Genomic DNA, 24,684 nt, shown 5'->3' with positions numbered 1-24,684 from the left:
CACTAATATGCAGTTTGTGCGGAGGGAAACAGAAAGTGTTACATGTACACAGAATCAATAACAATTTAGGGGAACACAAACAGACAGTTAGCAGACAGGTAGAATAATTCATAACAAATGTGGCGGCCTACTTTGCAATGCCTCTTACAGGCTTTTAATTACTGGTCACCTTTCATATATAACAAAAAATTACAGAGCTAAGCAAAGCTGTACAGTTAAAAAATTCAACTAGAGATTAGTTGTTTTTTTTCACAAAAAACTTGTCTCCCATGACTTAACACTAAGAAATTGTAAAATGCCAAAAATTCAAGGCCACAACTCCAGGGAAGATCACTTAACCATAATATTCCAACTATAAGGTGTTTTTGTCACAAAAACATATGTCTCCCCCCTATGTATACCTTCTGGCAGCCATTTTGTGCAGCGAAGTGGAATGTGTTGGCGATATGCACAACTAGGCTTGGTACTGATCACTCCTGTGATGTTTCGTCAATTCAGCCAACAGTTTGACCTGTGAAAGCCGGACAAGCTTAACGTGGACTGACAGACAGACGGCGAAGGCAAAATCAATATGTCTCCCCCACCTATTGGGGACACATAATGATATGCACAAGAAAGGTTGGTATTAGTAACTCCCATGAAGTTTCAGCCTAATGGTATACAGCAAGCAGCCTAAACACTGTAAAATATGACAAGTCAAGGGTCATAACACTTATGAAAATTACTGACCCAGAACATGCCAATGATATGCATAGCTAGGCTTGGCATTGACAACTCTTGTAAGGTTTGGTTGGTGAAAATCTGCCCAACAGTGCAAGCAAAGTTTGCAAAATATGATATAATTTGACAAAGAGCCATAAATCACTAAACAAGAACATGCTGACAAGGAGAATAATATTTGGCACTGACTGCTCCTGTATGATTTGGTGGAAATGATAGCTTCTGTAAAGTTTGGTGTCATTGCTCCTGGTGGTTTCGAAGCAGTTGAGGGGACAAGGTAAAAATACGACAAATCGAGGGCCATAACTCCACTAAAAATCAATGAACTGGAGCATGTCGATAATAGGCACAATGATGTTTGGCATTGATCACTCTTGTAAGGTTTCATGGAAATAGACTCAATAATTTATGAAAAGTGCCAAAACATCATAAAATTTGATGAATCAAGGGCCATTACTCCTCTGAAAATCACCAGACTGGAAAATGCCATATGCATAACTAGGTTTGGAAATGATCATTCTTAGAAAGTTTGGTGTAAATCTGCCTGGTGGTGTCGAAGGCGTTCTGTGGACATCAGAAAAATTGACTTTGTGACAAACATCAAGGCATAATCAATAGATTAGAGTTACCATAACTGAGAGTGTTTCATAGTTCTTACCATTCTAGTTGGATAATGCCCTTCCTGAAATCTTTACTTTCTACCATACTAGCTATCTTGCTTTCACCAAGTTGCTGAAATAAGAATCAGAAGTAGTTTAGTTAAGGTAACAAATAAGACTGACCCAAAGCTACAACAGAAAAAAAAATGTTCCTTGTATTTCTGAATATATCCAAAGCTCAGCAAAGTATTTTCTTTTAAATGACCAGCCTTCCCTACTATGAATGCTAGCCACTGAGGTTCAAAATCTACCGAGACCAGCTGCCCTTACACTGAATACAAGCTGCTGGGATTCTTATATTTAAAACAGCCTTTTCTACACTGAATACCAGCTGTTTTAATATTTAGGCCAGCCTTCTGATTACTGAATACCAGCTGTTGAGGTTGTTCTTATGCCTAAACCAGCAATTCCTTACATTGAATACCATCTACAGAAGTTGTTCCCATAAGGAGACCATCCTTCCCTTACAATGAATACCAAACACAGAAGTTCTTTCTATACCTAGACCAGCCTTCCCTACACTGAACATCAGCCACAGAAGTTGTTCCCATACCCAGTCCAACTTTCCCTACACTGAATACCAGCTGCTGATGTTGTTCTCATTTAAAGACAAATTTAACTTAATATTTTACAGAAGTAATTAAAATATTCAAATACCTACCTTAATAGTGCCATTGAGATCTTCAACAACATTTCTATGAATGAGAGCACTATCTTTGTAGTCATGTATAAATGATCCAGCATCAACTTCCACTTGACCTTGTTTCAACAATAACTGCACCTCAAGATTTAAGTTGAAACGAGTTCTATCATCTCTTAGTCTGTAACGAAGTTTTTTGCATAAAATTGATTGACAATGCAAAATATATATGTACAACATACTTTACGGTGCTTAAAAGCTCATTAACCTTTACCCTGCTAAATTTCTAAAATGGATTGGTCCATCATTCAATTTTGGCAGCACCACTTATTATTCAAAGGGGTGTTCACTGAAAATTTACTGACTGAATAGCGAACAGTGCAGACCATGATGAATGTGCAGGCTGATCTTGGTCTGCACAGGTCGCAAAGGCAAAACCACTTGCTGCCAGCAGGCTAAAGGTTAAAACATGTCAGATGCCTAAAATTTCAGTATATGACAACACTTACATTTCAAGTTTTTTTCCCCCTTCAATTTTCAAAAAATATATAGTGCAGAACAAACTCTGTTCTAAGGCATTTGTTTAAATAATGAATATTTTACTTATTACATCTTTCATGTCTTTGTTAGGTAAACTACAACTTTTTGACATATTAAAACGACATGTAAAAAAAACTTGCCAAACTGAAAATGCCACGCCTATAAGTTATTTCCTTTATTTGAGGGAAAAACATCCGCATTTACATAAAAGTTCATCAATGAAAATACTCGAAATGAATGAAAGCTTTAGCTTGTCTTTCTTACTTATTTAACTGCTCTCCTATACTGTCAATGTCATTTTTAAGCTGGTCGTCTTCTTCCTGTCGTTTCTGTTGGAACTGCTGCATTTCTGCCAAAATGTGGGCTCGCAACTTTAACTGTGAATAAATATCCATATATGCATGTAATAATGCTAGTTTTGAAAATATAAAAAAAAATTACTTGATGTTTTATCTTGTCGCATTTTCTTTTTCTCATCTGAACAACAGATTATATCTTAAATAATATTTTTCATAATTCTTTAAGCTTTTGTATTTTATTTTGACTTTTGGACTGTTCCATTGGAATTTTCCTTGTTTTAAAAAAGTTTTCAGAAAGTTCATGAGAAAACTTTAATTCTTTAATAATCTTTTCCATTTTCAGTTTATTTCTTTTGCAAAAGTTTTAACAGGTTAGTTTTTTTATCAAAGGGTTAATATGGTAAGTATTTTCATTTTTTTTGTAAAGGACTGTCAAGACAATTTTTGAATGCAGAACTTACCAAATTTTCATTCTCCACTTTCTGTCTTCTATACATACACAGTCTCTCCCACACTTGCGGCTCCACACCCTCCGGACAATTTGACTGCTTGTCAAGATCATCCATTGCTTGGTCCATGTATGCTTTAGACTGGGCATTCTGGCGCGCCGTGGATGGCCGGTCGGCGAATGGGTTTGGCAGTGTAATGTTATCTCCTTCACCTCGGGTAATTTTCAGAGCTCTACAATAATAAACAAGGAAGTTAGACAGTTATTTATTTGATAGCTGTCCTGCATTTACTTCTTATAATACATCTAATATTTCTGTTTTTTTCTCATCCAACATATGCTGAAAACAACTTCATTTGATAAATTTGAACAATATATATAAAGCAGAAAGTATAAAACATATTTCTGTAATGATAATATTTCAATCAGAAAATAAACAAAAGCTTAAACTATAAACAGTATACTCAGAGTGTACTTTACAAGTCCTATAATGAAATAAACATAACTAAACTTATATACATACATACTCTTTTGGAGATATATTTAAAGAACAATTCGAAAATGGTCCACTACGTAGAGAAAAATCCCTATCACAAATATATGTGTAACAACCATTTATACAAAAATTAACAACTGTCCTTTAAGGAGATCGTTTTTTTTAAAGTTGATGTATCTTTAACATTTCAATAGATGTCACATTTTATATTTCATATCAACATCACATATGTCCCACATGTACTTACCGAGAATGAAAAAGTAAAAATAATCAGTCTTAAATCTTCTGTCTTAAAAGCTACTAACAAATCCATTACAAGCATTGCTAAATTAATTAAATTCTACTGAAAAGCTTTAAAATGAAAACACACTATCCACTCAATTGTCTTTAAAGTTGTAAAATGCTTAAAAACTGAAACAATGGCCTTTTCTAAAAAAAAGTTATAACAGTCATACCATTTATTTAACCAGTTGAGATTATTTTCATTAACTTAGTTTTGACAGAATTACATTTCACACTTAAAACAATAATATCACAAAAAGCATTTATACAAAATAGTACAATATCATTACTGTTACAAGACATTTTATTGATACGTAATATCATATCAATATAAAAAAGAAATGTTATTTTTGTTTTTCATAAGAAACATCTGAATATATTCCCACAAAAAGGACGTTTTAGACAAAACCACAAGATTTCATGCCCAAGAAAATTAATAATTTCACAGTATTTGACTGATCCTGTTCTCCATTTAAAAACAAATGTCATTTATCTTTTAATGCATGTCAGTTAACTGCACCTTCTTCTTGGATTTCGTAACAATACTAAATATTTATCTACTGGTCACTGAAATTTTGAAATGGACAACTGAAACTTCCAGTAAATGACTGCTGATGGAATAACCAGTACTGGTGTTATATAAGGTGTGGTCATGACCTCAGTGGGGCTAGAACCCTTGATATATGGGCCGAGCAGCTGACACCTTAATCACTAGACCACTACTCCCCCTTATATTTTACTTTAAAATTCAAAGAACAGAATACAGGATGACTAACTTTAACTTTTGCATTCCACTAATGTTAAAGCTGACATAAACGTTTACCTTTACTTTGTCAAGTACAGGCCATTATTTCACATAAAAACAAGTTTTACAAACTAGAAGAAGCATACACAATGTACATGTATATCTGTACCTTTTTTCAGGATGAAAAAATGAATACGCTGATGCTACTGACAGATTGGCCAGAACTTGCTGCCTAAATGAACACATAACCTTTATATTAATTTCTCAAGGTTTACAATCTCACGGCAAACATTTCTTAATCAGTGCTCGTCCAAACTATTCTTAAATCGAGCAGTGTAGCAAATTTAACAGATTCTTTAACAAAACTTAAATAAGTAGTGCAATGTGTATATTAAACAAACAATAAATAGCTTCTTAACAAATACAGAAAATCATTTGATGTGTTCTTTAAGCTGAATTTCATGCTCTAAGCACTTTCAAGGCAAAGAAGTAGGACATTCCTACTTTAATTAGGACAATTAAATGTAGAGTGTAACATTTAACAGTCTGAAATTTAAACAGATATTAAACTTGAAATATATCAATGACAGAAAATGACGACATAAATTCTGTTAAAGGAAACAAGACATTTCGCCTTGATCTAAGTAAATTTAAATTAAAATTTAGTTTTATTTTATCGTAGGTCAACAGTTACATTCAATATGTCGGGAAAATGCTTTTTCCTTGACCTTACAGAACAACACTGTTAGTGTATTGGATCCTTGTGGGTGTACTTCATCTAATTTTAAGAATCTTTTTTATATCTAATGTGATGTCTCTAAACTTGTACTCTGTGTGGACAACATATAGACAATATGTGTACCTGAGAATTGGATTAACACGAAAATCAAACACAGAAAATGCCGATAATCCTTGGAATCTCTGCATCATCATGCGTCTAAAATGTTGCACGCAATATTCATTATTCTGTTATGTACTTTATAGTAATCAAGCATACCACTGTGAAAAGGGAACTAGTTTTGCAGCAAAAATCAAGTTGCTTATACAAAATAGAGCCATAGCCATGTGTACAATTTTAAATTTATTTACTGGTTTAGGAAAAGTATTAATTTTTTTAAGGATATCTCTCTTGGGAATTGTTCTTGAAACAACAGTATTCAACATAAAAGATAAGTCTCAAAAGTTTATTAATATCGGCATTTATGAAATATATGTTATACCAAGACCTTAAGTTTTGAAAATTTAAATCTATCTTAATTTACTGCAATTATTAAACAAGCACTCCTGACTAAAGGTTTTTCTTGTTGGGTTTATGACTAATTATTTCAACCTTATTCTTGCTACTATAGGAGAGATCGCCGTGACGTCACGCGTTAACATCTGTTTATCTGGTGGTTGGCAAAACAAATGATTTTAACACCGTTTGCGTATTGAATCAGAATTTTTAATTTTTAATAACTTTTTTGCTCATTTATGGATTTTCAAAATTCAAAAAGATTTGAAATACTAACAATCTTCATATTTTTGTATCCAGATATCTTTTTTCAATGAATAACCGTTTTAAATGACATATAATTTTAAAAGCGGCGTAGTGATTTTCACAACCTTTAGAAAAACAGTGTAAGTTAAGCGTTCATAATTAATCCATTTTATTTCGAAATAACAATTAAAAGTAATCAATAAATTGCTTGTTTTATAACCTTTCCATTGATCAAAAAATTATTTATGTAATTTGTGTTTTAAGAAAGTTTAGACCGTTAGAAAAACATCACTGTTTACAAAAAACATGGACGGTCGGCTTCTGCCCACCCGATCACTGTCTTATCAGTTCTAAAAATAGAATTTGTATACAAACACGATCTCTCCTATAGCTGTGATCAGATAAGTATCAGTATTTTTGAACTGACACCAATACATTCACTGTATGTTCTTCATAAAATGCTGAAAACCTATGACAATTTTGGAAAAGGTCAAAAACAAAAGACTTTAGATTTTACATCTGGGGTTACTTTTCACAGAAAAATATTTTTGAATTAAATTTCTGTAGTATTAATTAATAACCAAGAATACTTTCATCTGTCTAGCCAGAAGGAGAAATGTTTTATTCTCATAAATAAGGTCAAACTTCATTCGCTCAAACAAGGATAATTTGAACAACAGCCTTTGCTCATACTCATTATCAGGTCTCAGCAAAATCTCTGTTTAATATATATTATTGGATGGCTTAAACTGCCAATAACTTGAACAAATTTTGATGGTCCCGCCGAGTTTGAGTGAACATTATTATTATTATTATCATTATTATAACAAAGTTCGACTGTATCTTAAACAGACTGTAAATCTCCAAGCACTATTTTTCACAAACCCTGTTTTATTGTCATGTGTTAATTACCTTGGTCTTCTCTTGAACAGTCTGTACAGCTGATCTTGTTGAACAGCAGACACGTCATTGAACTCTCGTTTGAATGCCTTGTCCATTACTTTATCTTCCGCCAACAAGATGTCATACTGTTCCCGATAGTTATCAACATTTTTACGAGTCTCCATTACTGCTTGAGTTGCGAGAGTCTGCAAATATAAATATGCATGCATAATATTTTCACATAATGTAGTCATTTTACATGTAAAGACAAAAGAATTATTTAACCATGGCCATGGTTTTGTTTTTTTCTTATAATCTGAATAGAGTTTTAACTTTTTAGGGAGACAGTGCTGTAGTGGTTAACACGTTGAACTACAATGCCAGCAAACTAGGTTCAATACCAGTTGGCAGCTGATATCCCGACAAGAGTTCAGTGCTGAGTGATCTACTTAAATTTGTACTGTTTCTTGCAGTACCAGCCTAGATTGGGTCATGAAGAGGTATATTTGACACCTGTCACAAGCTCGTCTGTAAACAAGACTTTCCATCTATTTAGGCAAGGACTTTCATCAACTACCTACCCTAAACAAGAAACCTTTTTTATCTCTTTTTTATTGCTTTTAATGTATCTGAAAAGGTTCTTATACAGCTGAAGTGATAATGACTAGCATGCTGTGATTATTTCTTGAAGTCTACACACTGTTATTATGATTTTCTACCAACAGTCTAGATTTACACTTTCCATGTACAAATTCGATTATAAAATGCAGAACTTTTGACAGTAAATATATTTAACATTTAGTCAAATGGAAGTTTTGGTGAATAATAATCTTACACAGATAAAATATAAACAATTTTCTTCTTGCTGTAGATATATTGCAAAATGATTTTCCATAGTAACTGTTTGATTTTTATCTCTACCATCTAATTGTGAAGTATACCTTCAAATGCTTCTTGTGTTCAACAAGACGATTCAACTCAGATTCTCTGGTCTCCAATTCCTCCTCCACCAACAGAGAGTACCTCAATCTTAGGATCTTCAGCTCTTCCTGAAGTAAAAAAATATCAAAATTATAGTAGCCCAAGCAATCTGCAGTTACCGATCAAAAACAATAATTACTCTCAAGGTCACTATGAAAGTTCATCTATGTACTGGCAATAATACTAGGAACTCTGGTGTAAGATCATATATCTGTTCATTCTGCTGTGCCCACTTGTGGTGTGCTCGACATGTTTTAACAAGAGCACCGCCTTGCGGGTGCTGACGCTCATCTGATTTTTTTTGTATAATAGAAATATTGTCCTACCCATGATTTTCTAAGTCTAAAAAGGGCCATCATTCTTGCAAAAAGCAGGACAGAGTTATGTTTCTTGATGTACAGTGTCCACTTATGATTGTGAAAAACTGTTGCAAGTTTTAAAGCAATAGCTTTGATAGTTTATGAGAAAAGTTGCCTTAAACATAATACTCAACCAAGAAAATGATTTTCTAAGTCCAAAAGGGGCAATAATTATTGCAAAAAGCAGGATGGAGTTATGTTGCTTGCTGTACAGGGTCAGCTTATGATGGTGAACAAGTGTTGCAAGTTTCAAAGCAATAGCTTTGATAGTTTAAGAGAAAAAGTTGACCTAAACATAAAACTTAACCAAGAAATCTGATATTTTTTAAGTCCAAAAGGGGCCATAAATCTTGCAAAAAGCAGGATGGAGTTATGTTTCTTGCTGTACAGGGTCAGCTTATGATGGTGAACAAGTGTTGCAAGTTTTAAAGCAATAGCTTTGATAGTTTAGGATAAAAGCTGACCTAAACATAAAACTTAACCAAGAAAACTGATTTTCTAAGTCCAAAAGGGGCAATAATTCTTGCAAAAAGCAAGATGGAGTTATGTTTCTTGATGTACAGGGTCTGCTTATGATGGTGAACAAGTATTCCAAGTTTCAAAGCAATAGCTTTGATAGTTTAGGAGAAAAGTTGACCTAAACATAAAACTTAACCAAGAAATCTGATATTTTCTAAGTACAAAAGGGGCCATAAATCTTGCAAAAAGCAAGATGGAGTTATGTTTCTTGCTATACAGGGTCAGCTTATGATGGTGAACAAGTCTTCCAAGTTTCAAAGCAATAGCTTTGATAGTTTAGGAGAAAAGCTGACCTAAACATAAAACTTAACCAGGCAACGCCGACGCAGATGCCGACGCCGACAACCGCTCAAGTGATGACAATAACTCATCATTTTTTTTCAAAAAATCAGATGAGCTAAAAATGGCTGTTTGTAAACTGTGCCTTAAAGTGCATGAATGCATTAGAATGTCCATCCAATTTTTGTCCAGTCAATAACTTTGACATGCATGGTGCAATCTTTTTAATATTTGGTGTAAATGATCACCTTCTTAAGATGGGATATCATGTACAAACTACAGGTATCTATATCAAAGGTCAAGGTCATACTTAGAGGTCAATTCAGTTTAGGGCTTGTCCAGGGCTGTAACTTTGACATGCATGGAGAATCTTTTTTCATTTAGCAAAAATGTTGCTTCAGTTGCACAGAGTATCAAGTGCAAACCCCAGGTTCCTCTGTCAAAAAGGTCAAGGTCAAACTGTGGAGTTAAAGGTCAAATAAGATATTGTCTAGGCCATAACTATGACAAACATTGAGCAATCTTTTGTTTGGCAGAAATAATTCCCTCAGTGGAACAAAGTATTAACACAGGACACAATGGTCATGTCACATCTTCTTGAAGCCATTGAAGCAGTGTGTCAACAAATAGTGGGACTTACATTGCTACCCTTTTGGCATCAACATTCTAATATCTGAAAACGGGCAAATGAAAATGTAAGACATATCTGCACTAAAATGGTCAATATACCTGGTAAATGACCATCATGACCTTGATCTTCTTCATGAACACTGTGTTCAACATCTCATCAAAACCTGCCATTCCCTCTTGGATCAAACTCTGGTTCTTTCTCAGTTCTGTCTCCAATTGCTGTAAACAACAGAAAACATTTAAAAACGAAGTAAATACCACTAAAAACAAAACACATGTTCCTGAAATCAAAGAAAAATATGACTTTTACATATAACCAAAATGTACATGTTGTTGGATTTGTGAAGCAACCTGTCTGCTATATCTGTCCACTACTTCATCATGCATGGCTCTCAGGTTGTATTTCAGATGCTCTATGCTTCCGGGAAATCTACCCTAACCTTTTATTTTTGAAATCAGCTATAAATCAGTCATCAAACATGTTTTATATGAACTGATTACCTTTCTGTATTTTTCTCTTTCTTCTTGCAGGTCCTTCACTTTTTTCTCATAATCTTTAGCCAGTTTCTGCTCTTCTTCACTCCAGTCATTCTCGTCCTTCTGTGTCATAAATGCTGGCTTAGGAACATCCTACAAATATAAAACATAACGTATTAATGCTAATACAAATGGATTTGCTGAGGGCCAATAAAACAGATCATAGATTTATAACTAGGCAATAAAACACATTTAACTGACCAATTAGATTACATGAAAAAATCAAATCAGTTCCTACATGGTTGGCAGAGCATGTAAAAGATACATGTTTAAAGAAACTTGCCAATGAAAGTACTTTCTTACGAACTACTTTGCATGCTAGCACAGTAATGCTAAGGCCGAAAAACTATTAGGGCTGACTTACTGTAATCATGCTAAATTCATATTGCTTATCATGGACCATTTGAGTTACATATTTTGTATTCTAGATGCAAACAACTGAATACTTTTGCACCTTCATCATTTAAATTCATCAAAAACCTTACTAAGTGTTAAATTTCCAATTTCCATGTAGGAGAGATCGCCGTGACGTCACGCGTTAACATCTGTTTATCTGGTGGTTGGCAAAACAAATGATTTTAACACCGTTTGTGTATTGAATCAGAATTTTCAATTTTTAATAACTTTTTTGCTCATTTATGGATTTTCAAAATTCAAAAAGATTTGAAATACTAACAATCTTCATATTTTTGTATCCAAATATCTTTTTTCAATGAATAACCGTTTTAAATGACATATAATTTTAAAAGCGGCGTAGTGATTTTCACAACCTTTAGAAAAACAGTGTAAGTTAAGCGTTCATAATTAATCCATTTTATTTCGAAATAACAATTAAAAGTAATCAATAAATTGCTTGTTTTATAACCTTTCCATTGATCAAAAAATTATTTATGTAATTTGTGTTTTAAGAAAGTTTAGACTGTTAGAAAAACATCACTGTTTACAAAAAACATGGACGGTCGGCTTCTGCCCACCTGATCACTGTCTTATCAGTTCTAAAAATAGAATTTGTATACAAACACGATCTCTCCTATAATATATTTTGAAAAACAAGTTTATATTTTGTGTTTATTCAAAACCGGTAATTTGTGGGGATACATATTCACCAGTTAACTTTCAAGCACAAAATGAGTAGGACTTTTACTTTTTCTTTGGATGCTGATATCGTGGACTGACTCCACCACGAAATCCACAAAATTAATTTTCCACAAAAATTTAAAGCAGTAAATAGTCATATTAATCTACTGATGAAAGGTTTCAGAAAAATAGATTGCATCAACTCCTACTTTTTTCAGTTCGTCTTCTTTTTTTATCTCCAGTACACCACCCATCATCTGATTAAGGGCACGTTCACGTTGATTATCTCCGCGTTCTCGGGCACGTCTTTCTTCTTCCTCTTTCTCCTTCTTCTCAATCGCTTTTCTCTGTTCTGGTGTGTAGTATCTCTCTACTTTAACCTGATTATTGTAGAAAAACAATGTAAACTGTTATCTGAAAACTATTAAAACATAAATTCAACTTTAGAAGTGAAACTATTACATTTCTGCAGAAATGAAGTATCAAAACAGTTATTTTTATAACCCTTCGCTGCTAATTTCTAAGTGAACTGTCCATCATTCAATTTGGGCATACCATTTATTATTCCAGAGTTGGTGTTCACTGAAAATTACTGGCTGATAGCAAGTATGGCAGACATGATCACCTGCACAGATGTGCAGGCTGATCTTGGTCTACACTGGTCGCAAAGGCAGAGTCAGTTGCTGCCAGCAGGCTAAAGGTTAAATAAAATATTTGGCTTCTATTTGACCTTTAAACATTCAACCTTTATATCTTACCTCATCATCCTCAACTGTCAACAGAGTTTCTGGTTTCTCAGCAACACCCATACTTGGCTCTATGACCTCCTCAGCAAGGTCAAGGTCAGCAATGATTTTCCTGATTCGCTTGTTTTTCTCTTTGATTTTGCCTATCTCTTGTTCCTTCTTAATGAAGAGTTCATCAAAGTCTTTGTTAAACACCTGCTTTATGCGGTAAATGGCATCCTATGGACACAAACAGTTATGTACTTTAAATGTCTTTAACAAGTCTGCTTGTTAAATGTTCATTGGTAAAAAACTTTTATCTTAACAGCAGCACTTTTCAATACACAAATATAGTAACTTCTTTAAAATTAGAAAATTAGACAGGAAATTAAGCTTTTAAGACTTAATTTGTGCATCTAGAAAAACAGTCTGATTGATTTTCTGTGAGGCAATTTAAGATGTTATTCAAACATTTAGCAAAAAAATCTGATTGATTTTGTGAGGCAATTTAAGATGTAATTCTTACCCCTAAGAAGACAATTTGATTGATTTCTTATGAGGCTATTTCAGATGTAATTCAAACCTTGATTGACCAGTGAGACAACTGAACATGTAATTCTAACCCCTAGCAAGATGAATGGATTTATTTTCCAAGAGGCAATAATGCATGACAATTTGATTGAATATTATGTGAGGCAATTTAAGATACAATTTAAACCTCTAGCAAGACCATTTGATTGATTTTCTTTGATACAAATTAGGATGTAATTCATACCTCTAGCAAGACAATTTGGTTGATTTTCTGTTCTCTGGAATGAAGTTCGAACTGACTGTAAAACAGTTCACTCCCACCTCCGTACTGAGCACCTAATATATATAAAACATAAAATATTTTATCTACTGAAATAGTAACACAAAATGATGTATGATACAACATGAAACAGTAGGTGCAACTGCTGTAGCTAGTGAAATTAACTGCAAGATGTTAAAATGATACTAAACATGAGTAAAATATTTCACAAAATCTATCTTTGATACTCATCAAAATTACATACTAACTAAATGTTTAACTATTTTATCTTTCTGCAACTGTAATATACATTGTAGTGCAATATATGGTATACAGGGGAGATAATGCCTACAAAAAAAGTCAACTTAATGATCCAAGTCTGAAATTTAACATTGACCTTAAATTGCAATATAATTCAATCACAAAAGTTTGTTTACAAAGCATCAACATTGCTAAAACTTCACACAGGTATCAGAAGTAAGGAATTCTGGGCAAAGTTTTAATAAAAAGCATGCCATCTTCATAAAAAAAAAATTTAGCACAAAGAAAACTTCTTGTTTTAAAGTTTTAAATTCTAAACTTCAAACTAGGACCATTCAGGTGACCACATGGGCTGATCTGTATTCTATGGGGTTATTCCTGAGGGGTTATGGAAAACTACTAGATATTGTACAGTTTTAACAAAAATATTAACATTTTGTACACTTAGAACAGAATTGTACAAGAACTCATGAACTGTACTGAGATTTACAAAATATAGCTATAAAGCTGAACAATTATCTTTAAAAAATCAATCTGACTTGTACTGTGAAATCATTAATATTCGTGGGGGACTAATTTTCGTGGATTTCGTGGTTGAGTCAATCCACGAAATTTAACCCCAATGAACAAATAAAATTCGCATTCATTTTATGTTCAAAAGTTGAAATCCACCAATTCATATCCCCATGAAATTGCCATTTTGACCAAACCACGAAATTTCATGCCCGCGAAATTAAATGATTTTACAGTATACCATTAACTTCATCCAAATGAAAAATACGTTATCGGAGGATTCTGGGTATTTGCCTTAATACAAATATATCCTAGAAAAATTTACTTTGATGTACATCTCGAAAATTAGTCTTTCTTGAGTAATTTCTATCATCTAAAACTAAGCTGTTAGTAGTGAATTGAAAATGTTTTATTAAGAATATGTCAGACAGCAGCCATTTCATGCAATTTTATAAAGCAAAAGTTGTATGGTTTTAATGTATACAGCTGGAAAAATTTTCTAAATAAAGAAAAAAAAAGATAGGCATGCACCATAACCATGTTCTGTAAAAAAATAGAGTAATCTACAAAGAATTAAATGGCCAATATAGTGAATTTACATGCAAATAGCAGTAAACTATGAAGAACTTAATGGTAAGTTAATGGCGATAAAACATAGTTCTTGAAAAATTATAAAGTACTATGAGAAAAGTGTATAATGAGTATCAATACAACATGTGTAATGTAGTGTGCAAAATATTCCATTAATGGATCTGCTTTTTCTAGAACATTAGAAAAATGTTGGGGAATGTAAGCTGTAATTGTAAGAACTTTCTATCCATTTGCTGATTCAAAAGTATCTTTGAAACAAGCGTGACAAACTATCACAATATCCGCCAGACATTGACTTAAAAAAATCTCTACTTATTGTGCAGACTAGTTGACAGTTCTTTTTTCAATTTTGACAAATTCAACGGCCATAACTCCAGAGAAACAAAGACTATCCACCTTGTTACTGAACTTGGCCAAGATTATATGTCCATAAAAATTCTGATTAAGTTTAGTGAACATCAGAACTGCTTAAAATATTAAGTGGATGCTGTCAATTTTCACAATTTCAAGTGATTAAAGGGCCATAACTCAAGATTGACTCAGAGTATCACTGTCCGTAATATTATGCCCATTAACATTATGAATACTGGATGAGAACTACTCAAGTTAGGGAGCAGACACTGTTTTTATTCCGCAATTTTTATTAACTCAAGGGCAATAACTGCAGAGGCTTTCATGCAATCCAGCTAGTTATAAAACTTTGCCGATATATAAGGCCAATAGACATTGTGGCACAGATGATGCCTGTCTGCCATGTAATGCGTCCTCTTTCACATGCATATAAATGGGGGGAAACATAACAAAATATTTTAACAGAAAAAAATTTTGTTTGTAAGAATATGTCTGACTGTTGAATAATGGACTTTATGGAATAAATAGTTTTGTTTGTTATTAAAATTATACTAATATAATTCATACAGTATGGAACAATGGAGGATTGCTAATACTGTATAGAAAATAATAATGCATTAAATCCGCAACCTGAAACAAATTATATTAATATGTTAACTAATAAAATGCACTTGTCTCTTCAATCCCTGGAAAGCGTATCCACAAACACTGACACAAGATGTAGAACCAACAGCATTTAAAGTATTGCAACCCAGTATATATTTTGACTTTGCACAAAAATTCAATAAAATTTGACAAGTGGATTGTATTAGTCTATAAGAATTGCTGCAAATTCTAAAAGAGGTCTTGGAAAAAGCTTGAATAAATATAATGAAGCCATCACCATGCCTGATCCTGGGTTGTAAGAGGAAATATATATAAAAATATATGAAAATATATGTGAAAATTCTCTCTTTTTACCCAAAATATCTGTCACAGATATATTGTATCCTGTTTATAAAGTAAAAAAAAGACAAAATAAATTCTGTTTACTATTTATATACAGAAAAACACCAATCGCTCAAAATCTCAAGGGGATGAGTAAAATGTTTATGTTATCCGCAGGTTCTGAGCAATCCAAACATGCAAAATAGTGGCGGACCAAATGAACTGTTTGAGTGAGCTTCGGAGCTCGAGCCGTGAGTGAGTGGTGTTCAACTGTATAAGTAACATATACAAACTATGTTCTGAGTATAAAACAAAAATCAAATCAAAATCTCAAATAGCTATTCAAATGAAGTCCTATACATAAAAATAAATATTAAAGGGGCTTAATAGCTAATTACCAACAAATAAATTAAATGATTTATTTATCAAATACCCCTTTCTGAAAAGGAATACCTAGGATTTAACGTTTTGAACTTGATGTACACTATATAAAACTTAAAATCTAATGTAAATCATTGAGGTGACTGAATACAGATTGTTCATTTAGATCAAGGGCTGTAAGTCTGACAATACTAGTTTACATTGGCTAGTCATCAACCTTGACCTAGAAATTAAAGAGATGCACATTCTTTTTCAATTTAGTATAAAACTCCCATTATTGTGTCAACCCTCCCATCCATATCCCTCATATGGTGAAAACATATTACAATGTTGTGTGTAATGTTTTTCTTTAAAATTTTACACACTTTATAAAAACAGATAAAACTGGACATGCTATGTTAGCATAGAAAAAAAAGTTTACCATTTTTCATAAAATGCTTAAAATTTATGCTTTTTTCATAACTTTGGGGCAATCATGAAAAACTCTGTCCTCAGTATATATTAATTGTTTAAGGTAGTTCTGCATGGTTGGATCAACTTTTTTCCACAATGTAGAATTTGATCAAATACTTATTATTACAAACTTCAAGATATACTAAATAAAAATGATTGGTTTGTGCAAGACTGGTTTGGAAAATTTGAATCTCAAGCAACTTATCATACTGGGAGTCTATGGAAAATCACAATATCTATGAGATTTTTGCCAGCAAAAACTTTCTACAAGGTAGATTTTAATGAATCTTCTCACAGTCATAAACAAAGTTTATTTTCTATTACACAGTCAAATAAAATATATGTCAGTGTGTTTATTTTTGAAATATTTGCTTATGATTAAAGACATCATTTGGAATTTTAACACATGTCAATATTTTTCATAATCACAAAGTTAGTAAAGTTGCCATTTCTATAAATTAATACATGGGTTGTTATTAACTGATGTGATAACTTTCATTTCGGTGCACTGGGTCCTGACTTTATTTAAAGTTGCCTGGCTAAATGACATTATGCAGTTACTTCCAATTTCCGTATGTGCAGAAATACCTTAAGAGGTTTGAGATGCATTGAGAAATGAAAAGTTTGAGCATTGCTGCCTTTCCCAGAAATATTTTTGGACATGAATAATACTGAAACAATAGAATGGCTATGATGATTTATATATTAACAATTTTAGTCATTGGTTATTCAAAAGATAATGTGAACAGTGTATGAAATATATAGACACATTCACGTTCAATATATAGAAACTGCAAATTCATGTGTGAGTTAATTAAACCATATTTATACTAGTTGTTAAATTAGGGACGTATATATATTCATTGTAAACAAACAAACATGTTGAATTAAAGTTTTCCATTTGAAACTAGAATTAGCAAAACAAAGATGAAAAGATGAACTCTGGGTTTAATAGATATGACATATTTAATTAACTATCACAACAGCATCTTTAAGTGCCGTGTGGCGGTTCCTGGTACTTGGATTCAGTGTTGCACATTTTGTTACCTCTCAAGAACAGCCTGAATCAAACAGAGTCAGTGCTATAATGTTGACTGGTTGCATTTTTTTGTCCAAAGGATATTTTCATAGGTTTTATTAAAAGTGTTTAACAAAATTTACATGACGACTTTTATTGTTGGACATTGCAATTAAATCTGAAAAATATCATTAATAAAAACAGTATGAGATACTAATTAAAAACTACTTCAAATAGAGCATGCAACTATTATAAATTTTTTAATAACTTGTTAGTATTTTCTTAAAAAATATATGTCATTCTCAGTGTTGTTTTAATGCAGAAAGATGGTAGTATTTTCATTTTTTATGTAAAACTATCCTCTTTTTATATTTTCTGCGACAGTCTTTTTATAGTGTCATTTTTCGACATGGAATAGGAAAATTCAAAGAAAGAAAAATTTGCATATTGGTTAATATTTTTTTTCCCCCAACTTGATATAAAAGCTACAAGAATGCCATGTCAGGGCCCTGAATATTGCCCACCTGAATATTTTATTGCAAGTAGCATGATATTTATGGCAGTGCCTAAAGAAACTGTTTATAAAGACCTTGTAATCTGTGAAGTCATTCAAATTCTGATAAAAAAAACTCTGTGGAGAAATTTTAGAAGTTTTTTGAATACTGGGGAAATCTGCATCCCTAACCCTCCACTCCCCACCCACCTTGATGCCACTTTCTTTTTCGACAAATCAATGTGAGTTCATGCCAGCTCGAAATTAAAAACAAAGTATTATAATCTATGTCACATAATAGAATAAAAAGGGGATAATACGTACACAGATTATGAGTCATGAAAAGTGTTAAAAAGTTACAACACATAGCATTTTCATTATGTGAGAAACAAATTTTTTGTATTAAACTGGGTTTGGTGGCTAATTAAAAAAAAAATGAAAGAATATCCTATGTTTACCTATGGTGTCCGCAACTTAAAAAACAATCACATTCACATAAATTTATGAAGTCATAAACTTCATATACATTATACAGTCAATGATACAGAAATATAGGGACTTGACAAAAAACGTTTTTATAATTTTGCAAAATAAAAACACAGAGAACAAAAGAGTTATTCATGACATATTTGGAATTCACATGTATACACCACTGGGTATCAAAATTCTGTAAACTTCATTAAAATGGACTTATCTCTTTCATTACTGATGTTAAACATTTGTACACATGCTAAATGTTACTGTGGTGATGCTTAAGTAAGATCATATTCTATGTAACACGCCTGACCTTGTTACAAATGATACTTGTTACTTTAAAACATATTTTTGAAAGTTACACAAACGACTAAACAGCCAACACCAAAGGCAATTTTTATACAGATTCTGTTTATCAGTCTAAAATAAAATATTTACATATGAAGATAATAATATCACAGACTGTTTAAACCTTAAAATACTTGGGAAAAGAAACACACACACAAAATAATAAGAAAGTACTCCTTATACTGATTATAAGTTTGAAATAATTCTGAGCCTTTTGAAAATACATGTTTCACACAACAGCTAAATGGTGAAGCAGCTGTGTGGTACTGCAGCAGAACAATAACCAATCAATCCCAAAATATCTATAAATAGTAACGCATACCAAGACTTCCGGTTGTGGATGGCTGTTCCCTGCCCTCATCATCCTCCCCCTCACCAAGTTCATCATCCTGTAATATATAATGGATATTTATTTGTTTCAGTAAAAGATTTTAAGAATCTGTCACTAGCTGAAGGTGTAGATGGAATTATCTGGCTGGAGGATAACTGCTTAGGCAATCATAAACAAGACTCTGCTGAGTTACCACAAAACAGTTACCGGAAAGCCAGATTTTTCCATCCACACTTTCAACTAGTGATAAGATTCTTTTTCTTGCATACTTTATTTTTCAATTAACAGAAGACATAAAATGAAACCAATGCTTTTTAAGCACTGTCTTACTGGATGTAACACAAGTTTTTCCAGCACCTGCAAAAGCACCAGAAAACCCTATCTGGCTTGCAAGAAGAAACTATCTATCACACCAGATACAATATTTTCACAAATGGCACAGCCATAATTTAAAATGTAAAATATAGTATTCGTGAGTGAAAATGTAACTGAGTGAAAGGTAACTTAATTTTTCTTATTTCATGACTTAATTAAATTTTAGACATTTTAAAGTGTATTACCAGTGAAAAACTAATTTAGTATTTTTCACTCTTTACTGATAAACATGAGATAAACGACAATCTCCGGGCATTAGAAAGTTGTATGTTTCAAAGCTGAATAATGTCAACATAATATTTAATGAGCTATTAAGAAAATGTTCAACATATACAAACAACTCTTTAAAAAAAAAACAAAAAAAACTTTAAAGTCCCAGAATGCAATGTTGCTTCAACATTATATGGTTCAGTGTGATTACACCAAAGCAGTACCTGGCATGCACAATCAGTACTTTCAGATCCACTACCCAATGAAGTATGTGTTTTATCTTAAACAGGAACAATGAAATGATTTTATGCAAATTACTTTTAAAGCAAGGCAAACTATGGATTGATTTTTTTAATTTTTAACTTCAAAGTCAGTCAGTGATACTACAATACTGAAGCTCTGGTAATGTCCAGTGGAATATCTTTGGATTCTTTTAACATTTAATTTATTAAGCAACCACAAACAATTCCATAAATTATGGTCAACCCAATTTGCACCACACCCCCACTCCAAAAACAATTTACTCATCCATAAAAATGCAGATATAATATAAATCACAAATACAACAGCAGTACAATTTTAATCACATTTACAGACAAATGAATTTTTTTTTTCAGAAAACCATGGTTTAATTTCCATGGCTACAACATGTAAATTGACAGCCATGGTTACAATTTACCGTGAAGACACTTGATACTGCCCAGCTCCGTGTGGGCTCAGAAATGAACGTAGGGGAAAACTGGGGAAACACATATGAAGAAATTACAACAATATATCAGAGATCAAGGCAAAACTCTTAGGATAAATTTCTGTCTTATAAATATGTACAGAAGTTAAAAATAAATAAAATATAATTATACGAAAAATACTACCCATATATATGTAAAGCACCTTTGAACATGTTTATCATGGAAAGGGCACTATATAAATCTGGTATTGTATATAAGATCAAACTCTTTAAACTGAATTAAAACTTATTCATTTATTAAGTTAAGAATACCTCTGGGAAAATTTAAGGTAAGATATAAAATAACTTAACAAGTATTTCAACACGGCAACTGTAAATTTTTTATTTGTATGTATTTTCATCAACAAAGTCTAACAGACATGAACAAGAGGGTCATGATGACCCTGAATTGCTCACCTGAGTAATATGAGCCACATGTTTCAAATGGCAAACTGATGCTAAAATATTAGAAAGTAGGTCAGTAGGTCAAATTCATGGTCACTGAAAGTCAGTCTTAAGATCGGTATGCAAAACTGTACATGTCATCCAAATTTCAAGGCTGTATCTTAAAAAACAAGAAAGTAGGTCAGTAGCTCAAGGTCACTGTAAGGTGACCCGTAATCACTTGGGTACATCAGGTATATATAATTAAACAGTCTAGAAAATATGATCTGATAATTTTTGAAGTATTTTTATCTATATAACTCATATATGGGGCCTCTTTTTACCCCAGGGGCATAATTTGAACAATTCTGTTAGAGGTCCACTAGGCAATGCTACATACCAAATATCAAAAGCCTAGGCCTTTCAGTTTAAGACAAGAAGATTTTTAAAGTTTTCTCCTATATAAGTCTATGTAAACCTTGGGACCCCCGGGGCAGGGCCTCTTTTCATCCCAGGGGCACAATTTGAACAATCTTCATAGAGGACCACAAGGCAATGCTACATACAAAATATCAAAGGCCTAGGTCTTGTAGTTTCAGACAAGAAGATTTTTTCCTATATAAGTCTATGTAAAACTTGGGACCCCCGGGGCGGGGCTCTTTTCGTCCCAGGGGCACAATTTGAACAATCTTCATAAAGGACCATTAGATGATGTCACATGCCAAATATCAAGGCTCTATGCCTTGCAGTTTTGGACAAGAAGATTTTTCCTTCTGGTTGCCATGGCAACCAGAGTTCTGCATGGAATGAAATTCTTTGAATAATTTTGGAAGGGGACCACCCAAGGATCATTCCTGTAAAGTTTGATACAATTCTGCCTAGTGGTTTTCAAGAAGAAGATTTTTTTAGAAAACGTTGATGGACGGACACCGCACGACGGACATTGACCGGTCACAAAAGTTCACCAAGAGCCTTTGGCTCAGGTGAGCTAAAAATTAAAAGCTCTTAAACAAGACCCATTTGTAAAACACATGCCTCCCATTATGGCCTGTCAGAGGCAAGTTGGTTAAGTAATCATGTATGCTGTGATCTTGACCTTTGACTTAATGACCTAAAAACAACAGCGATAATGTGCTGTCTACAGGCACCATCCTATAGATAGCAGCAAAAGCCTTCTTTGATAATTGATGGGAATCATCTTATGAAGTTTAATGACTGTAGGCAAAAATATTTTCTAGTTATTTTGCAGACACAATTTTCAGTCTCAAGGTCACTGTGTCATTTTGACCCCAAAAACAATAGAGGCCATCTATAGGCACATGTAATCATCCCATCACATTTGAAGTCTGTAGATCAAGGAGCTCTTATTGAGTGGAAACCATTATCAGTCTCAGGGTCACTGCAACCTTGTCCTTTTAACTACTGACCTCAAAAGAAAGGGGTCAACTATTAACCACAGGCAATCCTCCTATCAAGTTTAATGACTGTAAGCAAAGGCATTCTTTAGTTATTGAGCAGAAACCATTTTCAGTCTCAAAGTCACTGTTACCTTGACCTTTGACCTAATGACTCCCAAGACAATAAAGTTCATGCTATAAAGGCCAAGCCTTCTCGAGTTATTGAATGGAAACCAAATGGTCTACCAAATGACAGATGAACGGTGGGTTGGTGGGGGGGGGGGGGGGGGATAAGGGGGTCATACAAAATTTCTAACAATTCAATATTGTAAGAAAATGAACATTTTATAACTGTAAACATCAACAAAACATGACTGTATCAAACCATTAACAATAGGAACATGTCATACTAGACCATATCCGTATCTCTTCTGTTGTAACATACTTAAAAACATCTAAAACAACAACATAATACCATGAAATAATAACTTCAAACACCTGAGTCTTTTGAGACTATAAAAAGTCAAAATTATAACGAAGAATATAAAAAAACTCAATTCTTTCTTCCATTTATATGCTTGATGGTTTTGATCAAGAATGGAAATTCAGTAATCAGCCATGTTGAGGCCAAAAAATTAAAGGAAAAGTTGAGTTTTGAAATATCCCTTATTTATTGGACTATATGTAAAATAGAAGAAGCACCTCATGTTTTTATTGTTTGGACAAAGCCAGCATTCTCTGACATGTATGATAAAAATAGGGCTTATTTACAAAGTGTATCAGAAAATCACTGAAATTACTTAAGTTTCAACTTCAGATCACACTTTTTCAAACATGTTTTAGGAAAATGTCAGGTGAAAGTGCTGGATAAAGCTGCTTTTGAGACAAATTTGCACAGTTTTATGAAATATGAGCCCTTGAAATGGTGTCCTCATGTTTCAATAAAATAAACCACCAGTTTCATAGTAAAAACTCATTGAACAGCTTCCTGGTCAATAGTCATAATATTATCGATCGAAACTATGCCAAAACTTCATAGGATTGAGGTCCAACATTTTTTACTACCAACTGGCTAATCATTATCAAAATTAATTTTCACAGTTTTACTTTTTAAATTTTTGAATAATTAGCCCAGTAAACATGCCAGAATATGGACCAGTCATACAGCACAAACTATGGACTGGCTGTTTATATAACGGGTCACATAAAAATGACATTTAAAACACTTATATAAACAATATTAACCATGGTGAGAGGGAAAATTTGTTTGCCACAAAGTCACACTGGAAAGAGTTGGGTATTTGGACAAATTCCTTTTAGAGAAGCATATATTGGGTAGATGTGGTTAAGACTACAACTTTTCTCTCACTTTTTTATTCCAACCATATTTCTCAGCCAATTTTTGAAGATTAAAAAGCTGCAGGTAAAGCTATTTTAACATAAACATTATATTTATTATATAAATACACATTATACCATCAAATGAAGAAAAAAATTTCGCAAAAATATTTTAAGCTATTTAGTTTTATCACATTTGCTTTTTTATTTTGAAGATGACAAAATATTTAAATTAAATCCTTAAGGGTTATCAAATGCTCAAGTACACAATATCTAAGACGGATATACATACCGCAGTGGTTGGTGCAGGTTTTGACGTTGTCTCAATCAACTCTTTTCTTGCCTAGAAATACATTAGTAGAAGCCACACAATTAACACACATTATACAAACCCTATAACCACTCCTATTTTCTATTCTCAAAACACATAGAGTAATTAGAGCAAACACAGAAAACTTACTAATAAAATTGCATGCTGGCAAAACTTTTCTTAAACTAATTTTGAAACAAAGAATCTGATTGGCTGAATCAGATAAATGCATTCAGCATTGAACCAATCAGAGAGGATCAAACCTGAAAAAGACTTGGAAGTTGAACTTGAGGTTGTATGAATCATAGGGCCTATTTCTGTCTCAAAAGATTGAACAATGACTTCAATGAGCAGAAAGTTAAGTTCAATATACAACTTCTAACCTCCAATTGTTAGTCTGTTTTTAAATCAGGACAAGTGTTCTATACCAATCACCAAATCTCTAATTCTATATAAACAGATGTTGCTTCAGAGAATTATTTAAAGATTTAAAGATAAAAGATGAGTGAAGGAAAGGATAAAAAAATTATGTAAAAACAGTCAATTAATTTAATTCTTGTGATGTGAAAGATGTTTAACATCTAAAATAAAAAATCTTTTATACTAGCATTCTACATGTCTGTGATAGCAACAGATTAAAAGTGGACCACAGAATGGATAAAAGAACTAAAATAGCTCTGTTACTTATATATAATATATATTAATATGATATTT

At 32.7% G+C, this 24,684-nt stretch overlaps 1 protein-coding gene across 14 annotated transcripts in view; it reads right to left on the bottom strand.

The window, feature by feature from the left end:
* LOC123547389 (cilia- and flagella-associated protein 43-like) overlaps positions 1 to 24,684 on the bottom strand; it is a 64,971-nt gene that overhangs the window by 5,965 nt on the left and 34,322 nt on the right. For 5 of the 14 annotated variants that reach the window (XM_045334452.2, XM_045334455.2, XM_053551662.1 and 2 more), the window contains 15 exons: positions 23,953 to 24,003; positions 19,221 to 19,287; positions 18,535 to 18,549; positions 15,765 to 15,794; positions 13,074 to 13,165; positions 12,332 to 12,538; positions 11,783 to 11,953; positions 10,461 to 10,589; positions 10,059 to 10,178; positions 8,133 to 8,240; positions 7,222 to 7,397; positions 3,320 to 3,539; positions 2,824 to 2,936; positions 2,041 to 2,200; positions 1,379 to 1,452 (listed from right to left, as the gene is read on the bottom strand). In XM_045334452.2, coding sequence (XP_045190387.2) covers positions 1,379 to 1,452; positions 2,041 to 2,200; positions 2,824 to 2,936; positions 3,320 to 3,539; positions 7,222 to 7,397; positions 8,133 to 8,240; positions 10,059 to 10,178; positions 10,461 to 10,589; positions 11,783 to 11,953; positions 12,332 to 12,538; positions 13,074 to 13,165; positions 15,765 to 15,794; positions 18,535 to 18,549; positions 19,221 to 19,287; positions 23,953 to 24,003 — 1,733 coding nt within the window. The remainder of the gene's footprint in view (positions 1 to 1,378; positions 1,453 to 2,040; positions 2,201 to 2,823; positions 2,937 to 3,319; positions 3,540 to 7,221; positions 7,398 to 8,132; positions 8,241 to 10,058; positions 10,179 to 10,460; positions 10,590 to 11,782; positions 11,954 to 12,331; positions 12,539 to 13,073; positions 13,166 to 15,764; positions 15,795 to 18,534; positions 18,550 to 19,220; positions 19,288 to 23,952; positions 24,004 to 24,684) is intronic. The other 9 variants (XM_045334453.2, XM_045334458.2, XM_045334456.2 and 6 more) reach the window with 7 other exon arrangements.

This window comes from Mercenaria mercenaria, chromosome 9 (genome assembly GCF_021730395.1).
Source record: "Mercenaria mercenaria strain notata chromosome 9, MADL_Memer_1, whole genome shotgun sequence".
Classification (NCBI taxonomy): domain Eukaryota; kingdom Metazoa; phylum Mollusca; class Bivalvia; order Venerida; family Veneridae; genus Mercenaria; species Mercenaria mercenaria.
The sequence above is the reverse complement of the archived record's forward strand: the minus strand, read 5'-3'. Positions and strand labels throughout refer to the sequence as shown.